The sequence below is a fragment of the Nematolebias whitei genome, chromosome 16 (genome assembly GCF_014905685.2).
Source record: "Nematolebias whitei isolate Nwh7 chromosome 16, NemWhi1, whole genome shotgun sequence".
Taxonomy (NCBI): Eukaryota; Metazoa; Chordata; class Actinopteri; order Cyprinodontiformes; family Rivulidae; genus Nematolebias; species Nematolebias whitei.
This window is the reverse complement of record NC_056513.1, coordinates 35,258,772-35,276,490: the sequence shown is the minus strand read 5'-3', so window position 1 is coordinate 35,276,490 and position 17,719 is coordinate 35,258,772. Positions and strand designations below refer to the sequence as shown.

Genomic DNA, 17,719 nt, shown 5'->3' with positions numbered 1-17,719 from the left:
AAACCATCTCAGTCTGGCCTCTCAAACTTTATCTCCCAGTTGTTCAACCTGTGCTGTACCTCTGATGATCTCATTCCCAATCTTATCCATCCTTGGCACTCCTAAGGAGAACCTCAACAATTTCATTTCTGCCAATTCCAGTTTTTTCTCCTGTCTTTTTGTCAGTGCCGCTATCTCCAGACCATACAACATAGCTGATCTCACAACCGTGTTGTAAACTTATCATTTGAACTTTGCTGACACCTTTTTGTCACAAATCACTCCTGCAACTTTTCTCCATCCACTCCATCCTGCCTGGACTCTCTTTTTCACCTCTTCACCACTTTATCCAATTTCTTGGACAGTGGACCCCAAGTACTTGAAGTCCTGCACCTTTGTGATCTCTGTTCCTTGTAGCCTCACTGTTCCACTTGTCTCCTCTCATTCACACATGTGTACTCTATCTTACCATGGCTGATTTTCATTCCTCTTCTTCCAAGTGCATACCTTCACCACTCCAAGTTATCTTCCACCTGTTCCCTGTTCACACCACAGATCACATCATCTGAAAACATCATAGTCCACAGGGATTCCTGCCTGACCTCATCTGTCAGTCGGTCCATTACCAGAGCAAACAAGAACGGGCTCAGAGCTGATCCTTGATGCACTCCCACCTCCACCTTGAAGCTATCCGTCACTCCTACAGCACATCTCCCCACTGTCTTGCTGTCCTCATACAGGTCCTGTACCAGTCTAACATACTTCTCTGCCACTCCAGATTTCCTCATGCAATACCACACCTCCTCCCTCGGCACCCTGTCATATGCTTTTTCCAAATCCACAAAGACACAACAGAGTTCTTTCTGACCCTCTCTGTACTTCTCCATCAGCATTCTCAAAGCAAAGATGTCATCTGGGGCGGCTGTGGCTGAGTGGTTAGAGCAGTCGTCCTCCAATGCAAGAGTTGGGGGTTCAAATCCACCAGCAGTCACATGCCGAAGTGTCCCTGGGCAAGACACTGAACCCCTCACTGCCTCCGATGTGTGTCCCATCGGTGTATGAATGTGATCTAAAGCACTGATTAGTCTCTTTAGAAGGATTTGTTCAATTAGCTTTGTAGCGATCTAGCAGAGTGCTGTATGAATGGGTAAATGAGGACACAGATTGTAGTGTAAAGCGCTTTGAGTATCTCAATAAGATAGAAAGGCGCTATATAAGTACAGTCCATTCCGTTTATCTGTGGTGCTCTTTCTTGGCATGAAACCATACTGCTGCTCAGCAATAGTCACCTCTCATCTAAGTCTAGTTTCCACAATTCTCTCCCAGATTTTCATTGTGTGACTCATTAACTTAATTCTCCTGTAGTTGCTACAGCTCTGTACATTACCCTTGTCCTTAAAATGGGCACCAGCACACTTCTTTTCCATTCCTCTGGCATTTTCTCACCCTCCAATATGTCATTACATTTTTGAGTCAAAAATCTCACTGCCATCTATCCAAGACATTTCCAAACATCCACTCGTATGTCCTCAGTTCCTACTGCCTTCCCCTTCACTCTTGTTGGAGCTTCCCGAACTTCACCCTCACTAACCTTTCCCACTCCCTGGAACACAGTTTCTATGACCTCTACTCTTCTTTCTTTTTCACTCTCTTCATTCATTAGCTCCTCAAAATACTCCTTCAAAGTACACCTTCCATACATCTCCTCACATTAACATTCCCATCTTTAACAAAGCCTAACCTGCTGCACATCCTTTCCAGCCTGATCCCTCTGTCTTGCCAATAGGTGCAAGTCCTTCTTGCCCTCTGTAGTGTCCAACTGTTCATACAAGTCATCATTTGCCTTCTGCTTTGCCTTAACTACCTCCCTCTTTGCTCTACATTGCATCTCCTTATATTCCTGTCTCCTTTCTTCAGTCCTCTCACTGTCATATTTCTTCTTGGCTAACCTCTTTCTTTGAATAGCTCCTATTATAATAGCTTCACTATTCCACCACCAGGTTTCCTTATCATCCATTCGCTGTCTAGTTGACACACAAAATATCTTCCTACATGTGTCTCTGTTTATTGTTGCTGTAGTAGTCAAGTCATTTGGAAGCTCTTTCTTACCACTAAGAGCCTTTAACAGGTCCTCTCTGAACTCCTCACAACATTCTTCCTTCTTCAGCTTTCACCATTTGGTTTTCTTCTCTGATTTTACTCTTTTTCTCTTCTTGACAACACCAGTCATTTTACACATAACCATCCCATGCTGTCTGGCCACACTCTCCCCTGCCACAATCTTACAGTCCCTAATCTCCCTCAGGTTTCCTCTTTTACACAGAATGTAGTCGACCTGTGTACTCCTTCCTCCACTCTTATAGGTCACTTTATGTTCCTCCCACTTTTGGAAATAGGTATTGACTATTGCCATTTCCATTCTCTTGGTAAAATCCACCACCATCTGTCCTTCCTGGTTTCTTTCCTTGACACCAAACCTACCCATCACTTCCTCATTCCCTCTGTTTCCTTCGCCAACATGTCCATTCAGGTCTGCTCTGATCACAACTCTCTTCTCCCTGGGAATACTCTATCACTTCATCCAGATCCTTCTGAATTGTATCATTCTCCTCCTCATCACATCCAACCTGTGGAGCATAATTACTGACAACATTGAACATCAGACCTTCTACTTCTACCTTCAGTCACATCACCCTATCTGACACATTTTTCACCTCTACTATTGTACATTCTTTGCCAACACCTCCTTCAGGACCACCCCTACTCCATTTCTCTTTCTATCCACACCATGGTAAAACAGTTTAAACTGTGCTCCAATGCTGCGAGCCTTGCTGACCTTCCACTTGGTCTCTTGGACACATGAAACATCTAGCTTCCTTCTCTGAGTCATGTCAGCCAGCTCTCTACCTTTGCCTTTCATTGTCCCCACATTTAGAGTTGCCACCTTCAGTCCTACATTCTTGACTTTCCTCTTCTCCTGTCTCCTGACATGTTTCCTTCCTTGTGATCTTTGACTAACACATTTTCCACCAGAACCCTGTTTGTCAGCAGCACCAGTGGCGACTGTTGTTAACCCTGGCCTCGACCGATCTGGTCTGGTGTCGCTTAGATGAACTTGCATATTAGTTCTGGCAGAAGTGTTTTTACATTGGATGCTGTTCCTGACACAACCCTCACAATTAACCGGGCTTGGGACCAGAACCAGAAATAGAAATAAATATAAACTGTTTTGCAAATGGCTCTCTTATTGCAAATGTACCTAATGAATTATGTTATACATTTACTTGAGTACAGTAACTGTACTTTTACTAGAGTGCATTATGTTAGTTCTCTTGCCATCTCTGGTGTTTGATCTAAAAGACAAAACTTTTTTTTATTACATGTTGAGATACGAATGATACAAAACAGCTCTCTGAGGTGGCCTTGATTGTGCAAGTTGGCCCCTCCAGAGTGTTGACCTCCAATCTCAAATCTATGGTCTGGTAACGTGTAAACTCATCCCCAGAGATGAACTCACAGGCAACAAGAAAAAAGGCAGTTACAGAGAGGAAATGGATGAAAAGACAGAGATTGGAACTGCAAAATGGGATTTAAATGGGGGCAAAAACATGAGACAGAAACATGCACTTGGAGAGTTAATAGGAATGAGAACTGGCAGAAAATAAAGGGAAACAGATCAACCTTCCACAGCAAACAGACCAAGAGTACCTGGGGGACTTTTGTTTTAAAAGACCCTAAAATGAACAAATTCTATGTGCCTTCGTGTGAAAGCCAACAAAACAACTTGAGTGAAACATTAAACGGTGATTAGGATCAAAGTAATACAAGATTATATATATATTTAATGACCTGCTGTTATTCGCTGCTTGCACTGAAGCTTGCTTGTTTTTGATGCATGTAGACAGTTGGCTCTTTTACAATTGAGGGTAACAAAACAGAAATGAAGAACAGCAAAAAGAACACAAAATGGCACGTCTGGAAAAAGAACAAGAAGAAGAAATCCACTGATAGATGTTCCTGAAAATGGAACAGTGAGAAGAAAAATCAATGTTAACTTGGGAGTAGACATTCTTAAGATACAAATAAAGATGTGTTTTCATGCTCTCATTTTTCTTACTTTCCCTTTCTGTCTGACGGATTCTTGCTCTAAACGAGCTACAGCAGCATACCATCAGACCGAGCTATCAGGGTTTTGTGCACAAAAAGGAATGAAAATGTGGGTTATTGCATGTGCTGACTCATTTAACCTAAAGTCACTGACATCAGTCCCTGCAGCAATTAATTCACTGTCAGACAAATTAACAAATGTCAACATTTACACATTGTCTCTGTAAAATGTTAACATTTTATTGGTGAAAACACAAAAATCATATTTGAAAAAAAGAAAAACACTTTTCACCTTATATTTAATTAACATCTGTAATGGGCTCAAAGATGAGTACTTTTTATTTTCAGCTTTAAGACCACTTCAGTCCTAAAGCTAAAAGCTGCATTCAGCAGTAAAGCCAGTTTTTACATAGGATTATCAACGTTTGGTGCAAAAAAGCAGGCTTTCAAAACTACAAATGGGCAATATTTTTTTTGATTTGCATGAAGGGTTGTTAGCCTTAACACTGCACCTGTCTCACTGAAAACTAAAAATTAAAAAGGAGAAGGAGCAAGAAAAAAACATGTGTGTACATGAGAGACTATGATCCAGAACAGGAGGAGGCATTGGTGAGGCGTCGGAGCAGTTAGATGTCACAGTGCACTGCAAATTTCAACCAGCATTTACTTTGACCTTGGAAAGGTCAAGGCTGCGCTCTTTCATTCATGTTTTGCTCGGAACAACAAAACTGTTAGACGGGACATGCATAAAAGTGACTTTCAGAGCATAGTGATGCTGTTGGTGCTTCTGCTCTGAAGGGATGGTCAATTATACTTTGTACTTTAGAACAAGTAAACTACTGTAATTGCTGGTGTACAAGCTGCTACTTTTTTCATGCTTTGTACTCTGTAGCTTATACACAAGAGCTGCTAATTTATGTACATTTTAAAAATTCTAATATTTTATTTTATTTTGACAGGCTTCCAAGCTTCCTACGTCTGAATAACATTCTCCTTTGACACCCGGGCACTCGCACAGCTTCTGAGTACACACCCCACTAGGGGACAGGAATTTGTGACATAGTTAATGCCACAGGTACTCATGACAGAAACCTCTCGCTCATGGTTCCAATTTTGCTACTAAATACCCATAATTCCCACTCTGTTGTCATGTGACCAGAAGTCACCCTATTGACCAGTGAGGTACCTACCATACTCACTGAATCATGAAAACACACCCCCAAGATAGACGTGTATCAATAAGATTTCCTGTTTAAAAATCTGCTGGTTCCTAAGATAAATAACATTATTAACTGACTATTTATACATGTGAATGTTTCTGTGCAGTGCCGTGAGATGACTTCTGTTGTGACTTGTGCTATATAAATAATCTCAATTGAACTGAAATACTGGTAAAGTAAAACACAACAACAACAACAAAAAAACAACCTGAAACGGTGAGGGGAGGAGTTGAGGAGGGACTGTGTGGACACAGTGATTGCAGTGGGGGGGTGGGGGGATTTCCCACCATGCAGATTCTGACTGAAAAGCCCATAAAATTACAAATTGCCATGGAAACACCATGAATCTATCCATCCATCCATCAGCGCACGTAGTCTGTCGCCTCCAGACTGAGGAAACCATAGGCGTCGCAACCATTATAGGTGAAGGGGACATTCATTTGGACCCCCCCCCCCCCCCACACACACACACACACACACACACACACACTTTTACTACAAACATTAGTTCAGTCGGCGCAGTTTCTCTTTCATCGTGAACAAATCCATTCCACTTGATTAATAGGAGAATACTCAAACCACTAAAACTCCACTCCAGGTTCTCCTGGTTACTTCCAACTCTAAACACAGAAGCCAAAGAACATTGTTTCTGCGCGTCTCCTCCTGCCTTGGCGGAAAACGCGCACAAGTGGAGGAGATGGAGACACCTCTGTGTTGCTCGCTCACCATTTTAGTAAGTTTAGTGCGGGCAGTTGTTGACCAGGGGGATGATCATATACATGGTTAGGCGGATGCTTGAGAGGAGCCTCTTAGCTTAGCAGTAACTGACGCTGTAAGATGCTGCAGGTGTAAGAGACGCTGTGTGTTCAGGTGCATTAAAGTTGAAATGTCTTTAAAACCCCACACATTATTGTCCTCAAGCTTCATGAGGAACATCATTTAGATGAATAGTGTTGAATACAAGTAAAAAAAAAAAAAAGTCTAGAGGTGATGTTTTTTATTACTCTAACAGAAATAGTGCCGGTCTGATGCTCTGTATTAAAATGTATTAAAGTTAAAATGTATTTAAAACCCACAGCTCAATTTACACAAACTTTTTGAGAAACATGCTTTAAATGTGTGGAATTAAAAGGAAATCTAGGTGAAATGCTGCTTTTTTGTACACTACTGTACATTTTTTACACGTGCGCACACATGCACACGCACACACGTGCGCACGCGCACACACAGCTACACACATTATTGTGTCCCCCCCCACATTACAGACACTTCTGATGCCCTTGGAAGAAACAATTTCACTTTCACTCAAGCGGAAAATTCCACCTGACTTTTTTTTGTACTAGCTGTGTTAAAGGCATTGTTAAAAACAAACAACAACAAAAAAACATTTACCATACTGTATGTAGCCCATGCTACTGGTACATAAAAAAATAAATAAATTAAAAAAAAAAAAATCTTTCTGTGTAAGGTAAATATTGCTCACAGCGAGCAAGAGCAGGAGGAACTGTGGGTAATATTTACCAGTTTGTTAATTTTTTAATAATTTTGGTTATGTAGGTGTTTAGCACTGTTCTCTCCAGGGATTTCTACAAGTGTTCTGCTTAGACTAGTTATTGTGTTAATTCTGTAGGTTGAAGGGTATTTATCGTAGCAGATATTTAACCATGAGTCAGAGAAAAAAGGTTTGTAGGCTCAATCATCCGGGTAGATAACAACAAAAATGGTTAAATCGTCATCAGGACCAGTTTCTTTAAGGGAGAAACGTTTCGTCTTCCATCCAGAGGACTTCATCAGTCTGTGGCCTGCCAACCAGATCTGTCCCATAAGTAGCCTTCATTGCTGTGTTTCAAGCCAATCTCCCGAGCGTCTCATTATGAAGACCTGTGAGGATCAGCAGTCTGTATGTGTGTTGAAGACAAAAGTCTATGAAACGCCACCTGGTGGTTCATTCTTGTACTACAATCAGAGCTGCACATTCTACCAGGAGCTTTTGTACAGTTTCTGATATTAATTTGTGGACACCCACGGCTTATACACTAGCATATATTATTTATGTACAAAATTATGTTTTATTTTAAATTTAGTATGTGCGGCTTACAGTCAGGTGTATTCTATAAACTGGCAATTACTTTACATCTTTCTATATGATGTCCTCACAAGTGTTGAAATCTCTCTATCCTAATGTATCTATATGATTATGACTCACTACACTATTATATAGAGTATATAATAATAAATCCTAACCCTAATGCGAATAAAACATTTATAATGTTATTATAATAACTTTTTACTGTTATATGTAATAAAACAATTTGCTTTTAACATGTTACGAGTTGGTCAGATGCAGTCAGCTGATTTGAAGTGAACTTTTTTAGAACTGTATGTTTAGTAGATAAACATATTCATGATGATGCAGAGATTTACATCAAAAATGTGTCTTTTGTAATACATTCAGTACCGTGCCTCGCTCCTGTAAGCTGGCTGTTTCATGTTTGTAATCTCCAAAGGAACAAAAGCTGAAAAAGGCAGGGATTGTGATTCTGTTATTCTGCTTCCAGCTGAAAGACAATCTCTTGTGGCTATTTAGAAAGCCAGAAGGACTTTGTTGAGGTTATTGTGACCAAAACCACGTGTGCCAGTTTCAAGGACTGAAGGTCCGTGACAGCCTTTGTTACAGTTTGACCTTGCTCACAAGATAATTCAAATGTATCAGAACTGGACTAATAATTTGTGACGAATCGAGTCTCTGTTATTTCTTATTTGACCTAAAAACAGAGAATATGTAAAGCAGACGTCACATAGCAGTTACTGTTTCTTTTTACTTTAAAGTTGGCCAAGTTTATTAGTTATTATTTTAATGATGAAAATGCAAAAAGGAACATCGAAATTGGACAATTAAAATCTTGCTGATTAACCTGCAGCCAAGAAAAGATGTTCTGCATCTGACTTGAGCTGATGTGTATCAGAGTAACAGTCTGTTTAGATTAAAGTTTTCTTTTTTACTTGTTTCTAAGTAAAATTTTATTGAAGAACTCACCTTATTGATTCAATAGGTTGTTATAAACAATGTATAATACAAATAAAAAAAACTGCAGATACAGAAGACAAACATGAAAAAGATGATAATGATGTGGTTGTATCAAATATTTTTTTCTTTATATGATATATGTTCTTTATAGAATATCTCAGGGAAGGCCCATTCATAATTCCATATAAAAATTGACAAACGACACCTGAAAATTAAGGTCAAACTTTACTTTTAGCCAATAAATACTGACTAGGATTGGACCTCACAAGAACTAAGCGGGGTTTTTTTTTTGTTTTTTTTTTAGGGGGGGGGGGGGGGCTGAAATGAACATTTTAAATGTTTTATTACACCATTTGAGTGCTTCTCCAGTTAAAATAAAAAGGAGATGATACAGTATTTGTACCTTGAGACACCTCCTTTACAAAATGTATGAGGCAATACATGGTAACCATAAATTAATTCATTTTAGTGTGTTTTAGTTCTTGATTTGAGCAACGCTGTGACACTGAGCAGAGTTGTCTGCAGGAAGCGCTGTGGGCTGACTTGTTACTGACAGAACCTACAAGAGCTGCAGGTCTAACTGAGCCCAACACTGATCTTTTCAGGGCACACACCTGAAGGCAGATTGACCAATCAGCCCTTAAATTTATTGCAACACTAAACAAACTAACTCTGCCTCTACTTCCTTGCTTCTCATTTTCTCAGGCCCTCTGCTGCTCCCCTCCCTTGGATTGCCCCTCAGTTTTCTGCTCTAACGAGTGGCTGCCCTGTGGGCGAATCACAGGCTGGGGTCTCAGACATCAAGTCCCATTCACTACTACACTGGGAGTGTGTCAGAACCGATGAAGCTCACCTCGAGACGAGACTCCCACCCAGCATGTGTGGACGTGTGTCTCCCTGTAAGTGCGCGCCTGACTGGCCTGGATTTGAGATATATTTTCATAAATCTCTCTTTTTCCATTTGCTGCTTCCTCCCCGCTGGCAAAAATCACACTTAACTGCATCACTCAGACCAAAGACAGGAACTTCCTCACACTCTGCCTCACTGTACATACAACCGCTGACTAGAAAGCAGAGGAGGAGAACATGAGGAGAAGAAGCAAATATAGTAAAGGTTAGAAGGACAAGAAACTGACAGATATGACACAAGAGAGGGAAAAAAAAGACAGAATGAAGGTCTCTGGGCTGAAAACAAACAGGTCAACCCTGTTGTGACTGTCAATGTGTGTTTGTGTGCCAAGCCATAAACCCCAGAGGTCATGTAATGTTCTGACTGGTTTTAATAAGCATTAGTTAAGGATAAAAACGCCACACAAGTACGCTCCACAATGGAATAAACCGACTTTTTAAGGAAAACCAAACAACATTTCAACATTTTGCACAACAAGAAATCTGGACATAGTTGAAATACAGATGTCATGACTTACGCCACATGTAGGTTAAGACAAAAAAGGTCAAATCATAACTAATTTTCTAATTAACTGGCAGGAGAATCCAATAAATCAAAAATGCAGGGTCAAACATGCAAAAACTCAACAATTACAAGTCTGGCATTTCTTTAAGTAATGTAAATCAGCTACACTCTTCCATATCAGTTTTAAACTGAGATCAACTTATCTTAAATAAGAGTCTGCATGTGGCACATTATGTCCATCAACAAACAGGAACACATCAATCTACAGCAGTGGCACAGACAAACAAAAACCTTGGTTTAGCTTTTACTTTGATTTGTGACCTTGACCTAAGAGCTGGAGTGATGAAAGGAAATGTTTCCCCTGCCATTATCCAAGGAGGGCGCCCCACCCTGTCAACAGATCAGAGCGCCCTGCCTACTGAACTGTCCTTCCCCCTCTTCCCCGGTCAACAACTGACTGCTAGGCTAGCGTCATGCAATACACATGCATTAACTAAAAAGCTACAGAGATAGCACCCCGCTTCCCCTTACGCTGAGCCATTTCCTTCACCCTGAGGAACAGCTGAGGCTGTTGGACTCATGAATCTCTAACAGGATATTCACTGTAAAAAAAAAATACTGTAATACCACTTTATTGTTGATATTTAGAAACTTCCTATACTTAGATAGAGAACTTTACTAATTTACTAATGTATGTGAATGTTCCTGTAAAATGCCCTGAGACAACTTTGTTGTGATTTGGTGCAATATAAATAAACTGAATTGAATTGAATTGAATATGTGCTGCTGACTATCCATGCTGCTGATCTCATACTGCTGATTTATTTCATGCTGCTGTGTTCATTCGTACTCATTTGCTCACACAGACTCATGTTCGTGCTGCTGTTGTTTGGCATATTGTTTTTGTACTACTAGTGCTTAGTATATTTTTAGTTTAGCGTATTTCTTGGTTCATATCTTAGATCGTATAACTGTTTTTCTTTTACAATTTATACAATTGTTGGATGTAACTGGAACCCTGTGTACACAATTTTGTTCCATCACATGTACCACATATGATGCGAATGACAATAAAGAAACCTTGACCTTGAGTTACTTTACTAACATGGCAGAAAACAAACACACACAAGAAAAAACATTACCACATTGCATTGTTGGACAGCATGCATTAATAACTCAACAGCAGTCATGCAAACTACAACAGGTGACAAAGATTAGGTCAGAGACTTACCAACCCCAAAATCAATTTCTACACAAACACATTCTCTAGAATAAATAAACTTTGATCTTCAAGCTTTACAAGTAAGTGTGAGGTATGTTCTTCTTATATCCCAAATGACCACATTCATGTAATTTGGCACCAGTAAGACACAACAATCCAAGACCATAAACTCTACAAGATTTGTTTGCCCCCTATCACATATCTTGTAGATGACCCATCATCAGTCAACCTCCCTAAAGATTAAAAGTGGTCCTGTTTGCAATCCCTCCACAATTTAATCTCCTATTGATCTGTCTCGGTCCACTTTACTGGGTGTCTGGACCTGCCTGGCTCTTGGGAACAAGGGAGCTTTAGGGAGGAAGGTTACGTTGCCAGCTCCATTCTTAACAACACATTGATGTAATAAAACTAATAAACAGTCTGTCGGTCTATAGGGCCTGGTTAGAAGGAAACTTGTATCTTCATCAACTCTTCAGTGAGTATGTTTAATCACACTAATCCCTTTAAAGAAATTAACCATTGATCTAAAAGTCCCAGCAATTTGTATGCTTTTATTTTTGGCTGACCCACTGCCTGGCTAACTTCACACCCAAGATGTCCCTCATCTATTATTTGGCTTGAGTGAATCCCAGGAGTGAAGGTTCAGCCACCAGGTGCTCGCTGGTGAGCTCCTCAAGGCCTGGCTCTAAGCCCAGGTTTCCCTATTCTGGGTGAAGTATTATGATGTTGATATTTATTAATTAAAGGTTGTTTTTTTTAACTAGAAAAAGGTGAAATGCTCCTTCTGAGTCAGGGATGAGTCTGTGATGTTCAAGGATCTGAGTCTTGTTCACAAATAATGATAGGACAGAGCGGGAAATAGATCAATAGATAGGAGCTTTGTCTGCAGTAATGAGGATATTACTTCCATCTGTCAGGGTGAAGGAAGAGTTAAGGTGAAAGACAGAGCTCTCAGTTTACTGGTTTGTCTACAGTGCAACTAGCACCTACAGTCATGAGGTATGGATAATGACCGGAAGAACAAAGCCCTGGATACAAGCAGCTAAAACGAGGTTCCTTCATAGAGTAGCAGTATAAATAAGTTGAGGCGCTCTGTCTTTTGGAAGGAGCTCAAATTAGAGCTGCTGCTCCTCTATAGTAAAGCAAGTGAGCTTAGGTAGTTCAGCCATCTGATTACGGGGCATCCTGAATGCTTCTCTTTGGCAATTTTTCTGGGCACGTCCTACAAGGAGGAGACCCTGGGTAAGACCTGGAACTTGTTGCAAGGTTTATATATCCTTTGAGGTCTGAGAACATCTTGTGATTCCCCCAGGAGAAGCTGGAGAGTGTCACATGGAAAAAGTATGTCTAGGTTTCCCTCTTGAACTTGTTGCCTCAAGATATGATCACGGATAAGCAGTAGAAAAAGACAATATGTACGTAAGTATGGCTGTATGGATGCATGGATGGATGATGTACCCTCTTACAAGCATTGGACAACCCATAGAACAATTTACCCTTTATTCTGTGTGGCCCCTTTCACATTGTACAATGATCCCACCATCCTGCCCACAACCCTGTGTTGGTCGTTGGTGTCAGATGGTGAGTTTGATGACCAATCTAGATTTCAACATGAGTGGCAGCAAGTGCAAATGCACACTGAAGCAGCAACACCAAGAGTGTTCCAATAACTTACATGGTGCTTTGTCAGTGTAGGACCAATTGGGTCACTGACTAAACATGATGTCAAAGTCACTAGTCCTGCTTCAAAATCCCAACAACCAAGCTACACTGGTGCGCACAGACCCAAAATCATGAATACTCTCATTTGAAAAATCTAACTTCAAATACTCTAGTCAGTCTAAACCATACCAAGAGAAAACGTGTTACAAGCAGTTGTTTCCCACCAAGTTCTTACTATGATTCTATGCTGCCTTAAAATCATTCCTGATTAAATAAAGCTACCTTAAAGGAGGGATATAACAGCTAAAATGATCTCTGTTAGGAGTGTGATGTAAACTGCTACATCAACAAACTGCTGTTTGCCTGGGTTCTTATTTACATGACTGCAAACAAACGTTTAATGGAAACTGAAAATTCTAGACAAGTATGAACCTAAAGCAAATCATTGTTGTCCTATTACAAAAACTTGATTCAAACTCTGACTAAACAATAGGCAGTGTGTTTTTGTAGGTTTAGTTTAAAAGCATGATAGACAAGTCCACTCTCAACTGATTAATGATTCACTTAGCAAAACCTGGGTTCCAAGTAAAACAACAGAAAAAACAAGTATTTCCAAAAATAAATTTAAAATATTAATATAAAATATTCTCATAATATTTTGTTGCCCTTTATAACCAACCAGCCATTGTTATTTTTTTATAAAGATACACAGGAACTGTGTGAGATACTATGAGAACAAACAATTGACACAAATTGTATTAAAAGAAATGTGAACCACAAAACCATGAAAAAGAAAAATGATTAGTTATTAAAAGTTATAAAATATGTCCTTAAAAGAAAATAACCACACAAGGACAAAAAAGTCAAACAGTTCATAATGAAAAAAATACAGTATATATCACCCGACGTCTTTAGTGAGGTCAAACAATAAAATAACCATTTTTTTAAAGGCAAATTAATTTGAAATAAATTGTAGCCTGACTGCAACGGTCTATGTCTCCAGCTGACCCTTTTTGGGACAGATGTATGTTTGTGGTTGGGGTCGTTGACAGCACCCCGTTACACCTCTCAGCACAGCACTTTTCTGTAATGGCCCACGAGCAGAACAGCTTCCTCCGCACTAAACAGCCCATTACCAGACATTGATTGCAGTTAACACCAACGTCAGACCATATTAATCGTTCCATCCTTCCGCTCTGGCGCCTCTGCACGGATCTGAACCCGAGTGCTTACCGAGGATCGTTTAACAAGGTTTGAAGAAGTCAGGGGATTTCTGTCAGTGTGCATCACATCACACCTGCTGAGTTTAGTTAGGCTGTTTGAAAGTCAAGGCTGGAATGAAGAGAACATAGATAGAAAGAATAAATGGGACATTATGGTGCTAACATGACAAACAGAGGCACAGTTAGATAAAACCTTGGAGCAGCAAGGTCACACAAAGCTCATCTCTTTGCATGTATTGATTGGGAAGTAATAGGCAACAATTTTTGCAAGCAACTGTATGAGAAGTTATTATAAAGGAAAAACAGGACGACAATAAAATGCAACAATAAAAGTCTTAAGATAAATCTTAAGACGACTGATTTGCATGTCATAATCTCAGGAAATCATCATGAGATGACCGATTTCTTTGTGTTTAATTCTCATACGCCCCAAATAATTTTAGGTTTTCCCTGGCTCCGAAACCATAACCCAGTTATTAATTGGGAGCGCGGCAGCGTTGACCAATGGAGCGACAAATGTCTCAGTAACTGTCTTCGCTCCGCCATTAAAGAGTTCCCTCGGAATGCACCTCCTCTAGAGGAGATCGACCTCACCTCTGTTCCTGCTGAATACCGGGACCTGGCGGCCGTCTTTAGCAAGCAACGCGCCTTGTCTCTTCCTCCTCACCGTCCCTATGACTGCTCGATTGACTTATTACCTGGCGCCCCCTTGCCGTCAAGTAGACTTTATAATCTTTCTGGTCCCGAAAGGGAGTCTATGTCCGATTATATTAATGAATCCCTTGCCTCTGGTATTATTAGACCCTCGACCTCCACTTTGGGAGCCGGTTTCTTCTTCGTTTCTAAAAAAGATAAAACTCTCAGGCCATGTATTGATTACCGCGGCTTAAACAACATACCTATTAAAAATAAGTATCCGCTCCCCCTCATTGACTCACTACAGGAACAGTTACAGTAGGCTTCTTGTTTTACTAAACTCGACCTAAGAAACGCTTACCACCTCGTTCGTATTAAGGAGGGCGACGAGTGGAAAACAGCTTTTCGCACTCCTTTGGGTCATTTTGAGTATTTAGTTATGCCTTTTGGGTTGACCAATGCCCCCGCAGTTTTTCAGGCGCTCGTCAATGACGTCCTGCGCGACCTCCATCCATCCATTTTCTTTACCCGCTTATTCCATTTTGGGTCACGGGGGTCGCTGGTGCCCATGTCCAACAATCACTGTGCGAGGGGCGGGGTACACCCTGGACGGGTCGCAAGTCCATCACAGGGCCACATAGAGACAAACGAGACAAACAACCATTCACTCTCTCTCACACCTAGGGACAATTTAGAGTTACCAATCAGCCTAACATGCATGTTTTTGGACTGTGGGAGGAAACCGGAGTACACGGAGAAAACCCACGCATGCACGGAGAGAACATGCAAACTCCACCCAGAAAGGCCCCTGGACCGGGGTTTGAACCAGGGACCTGCTCGCTGAGAGGCAGCAGCTCTACCAGTTGCGCCACCGTGCTGCCTTCCTGCGCAACCTTATTGGTAATTTTGTTTTCGTTTATCTCGATGACATCCTTATTTTTTCCCGTGACCCCTCTCAACACACGGCTCACGTCCGCACGGTTCTTCAGTGGCTGCTGGAGAATCAGTTATTCGTTAAGGCAGAGAAGTGTGAGTTCAATACCTCCTCCATCTCGTTCTTAGGTTTTATTTTTGAGGGTGAACGTTGTCGAACTGACCCTGAGAAAACCAGGGCGGTAGTCGACTGGCCGACCCCCGAGTCCAGGAAACAGTTATAACGTTTCCTGGACTGAGACCCCTTTTTTGATTTGGACGGACCATAAAAATTTAACCTATCTCAGGAACGCCAAGCGTCTGACCCCCCGTCAGGCCCGTTGGTCGCTTTTCTTTAACCGTTTCAATTTCGTCCTAACGTTTCGCCCAGGCTCCAAGAACATTAAACCTGATGCCCTGTCCAGGCAGTTTGCCCCTCCTGACTCGCCTGAGGTTTCTACACTAGACCTACCGACACTACGCTCTCCAGGAGGGAATGAGCAGCGGGGTGCAGCAGCGGGGTGCAGCAGCTGAGCGCCGCCTGTCCCGGAGGAACCATCCGATTCGCTCAGAGGGTCGGCGATAAGAGGAAAATTACAAGATGGCGTTGTCCAGCGTGTAGCAACCTGTCACTGAGAAATATTCCTCTGTGCTTACTTTGAAACAAGACTGCTCGTCAGCTTCTCCTCGGGGAGGAGAGCTCACCGGATGACCGGAGGTCGACGTGCCGGGCCAAGCATTCTTAACAAAGGTTGGTCAGCTACACAACTTTCCTTCTTCGTTCTTCTGACAGTGCTAACAGGTTGCTGAAGAAAAAATGGGAGTCGATTTCCCGCTCTTAACGTAATTTAGACGGACCGGGTGGGGCCCACACAGCAGGTGGGCGTGGACTAAATTTTTCAGTGCAATGCTTCGCATATCGTGATAAACCCATCAGCGACAGCCTTAAAGGGCGAAGCTTATACAAAATAGAACAGGCAGGTCTTCCATGTCCTGCTTTCCCTCTGAACTCTCCATTTTTACTTTGCTTTGATATATAAAGTTTTAGAAAGTATCATCCTCTGCTATTTTTTTATTTGGCAATCATATAATGGCAGCTAAACCAAAAACTTTTATAGTCTATAGAATATGACTAGTTGGCCTAGTACACCCTGAAGTCTGTATTGTGACATTTAAACATAAATATGTTTTTTGCACCCTTATTACTGAGGTATTTGTAACTGCAAATTTTACAGTAAAAAGATGTCTAACGATTTTCTGTAAGTCTCACTGTAAATATTTGTATTAAGTTATAATCAATTCATATAATTCACACTGATATCAAGCCAGAAACTGAAGTTACAAATTAAGAATACCTGTTAATAGCAGAGCTGAGCTCATCCAGGCGTCTTGCGTCTGTGCTGGAGCTGTTGTCCAGTTTGGACAGGGTGTCCATCCTCTTCAGAATCACCTCCAACATGTCGCTGATCTTTCTCAGCACACTGCGTGACTCCACACTTCCCAGCACTGCGAGGAAAAACAGATGTGGAAGAAACGACAGGAGGTAAATGGGAAGCTTGAAAAGGGAGAAACACAGCAAACAGCCTTCATCCGAATGTCTGGGGCTCCTCTGCCTCATTACGTTGCCGTTGGTTTTGGCTGTGTTCTTGTTTGCGAGAATTTTCTTCATGTGCTTCATTACAGCAAAGATTAAAACCAAAGTCCCTTCAGCTGTGCACCAAAGTCTTCAATTAAACGTGCTTGAAAACACATAAACTCAATATTTGCTTGGTCTTTAAGAGATTTTGCCAGAAAAACATTTATAGAATATAAGTTCTCTCTGGTAGGGCTATATGAAAAAGTTCATGCAACAAGTTTATTATAGTGCTTTCTTCAAACTTTATTTTTATCATGTCATAGTTTCTATACGCTTAGAAAATTCACATTTTTGTGCCAGTCTCATCATTACAATAACGCTACTTTAGTCTGAGCTCCTTCACTTGAGGGCCTGTGTTAAATTTCTCATCCTAAAGTCTCTGAGCCAACAGTTTGATTATCTCAGTCCTTAGCCTGCATATCCTCATCTTGATCTCTTCTGATCACAACTGAATGCTGATCTCTTTTTATAAACCCAAGTTCTTAAGGCTAGACAGCCAGACACTCCAGAGTCTGAAATGGGCTTATGTTTATATCCTTTGATCCCCTTTGATAGGACGGCACAAGAATGATATTTCCACAAAGATCTTAAGTTGTGAAAATAGAGGGAATAAATGTCATGAGCCACTAAAGGCTTTCACTGATGTGTTCTTCAATGAGGACAGCAGGAGTCAAATTGAA

General features: G+C 41.1%; 1 protein-coding gene across 1 annotated transcript in view; it reads right to left on the bottom strand.

Moving 5' to 3' along the window:
* Nucleotides 1–17,081, bottom strand: part of LOC119422495 (alpha-1,6-mannosylglycoprotein 6-beta-N-acetylglucosaminyltransferase B) — a 249,262-nt gene extending 232,181 nt beyond the window's left edge. Inside the window, exons 1-2 of the mRNA XM_037689870.1 lie at nucleotides 16,985–17,081; nucleotides 16,759–16,909 (exon numbers count right to left, since the gene is read on the bottom strand). Of these exons, the coding sequence (XP_037545798.1) occupies nucleotides 16,759–16,909; nucleotides 16,985–17,081 (248 nt within the window). The remainder of the gene's footprint in view (nucleotides 1–16,758; nucleotides 16,910–16,984) is intronic.
* Between the last annotated feature and the right edge of the window lie 638 nt (nucleotides 17,082–17,719).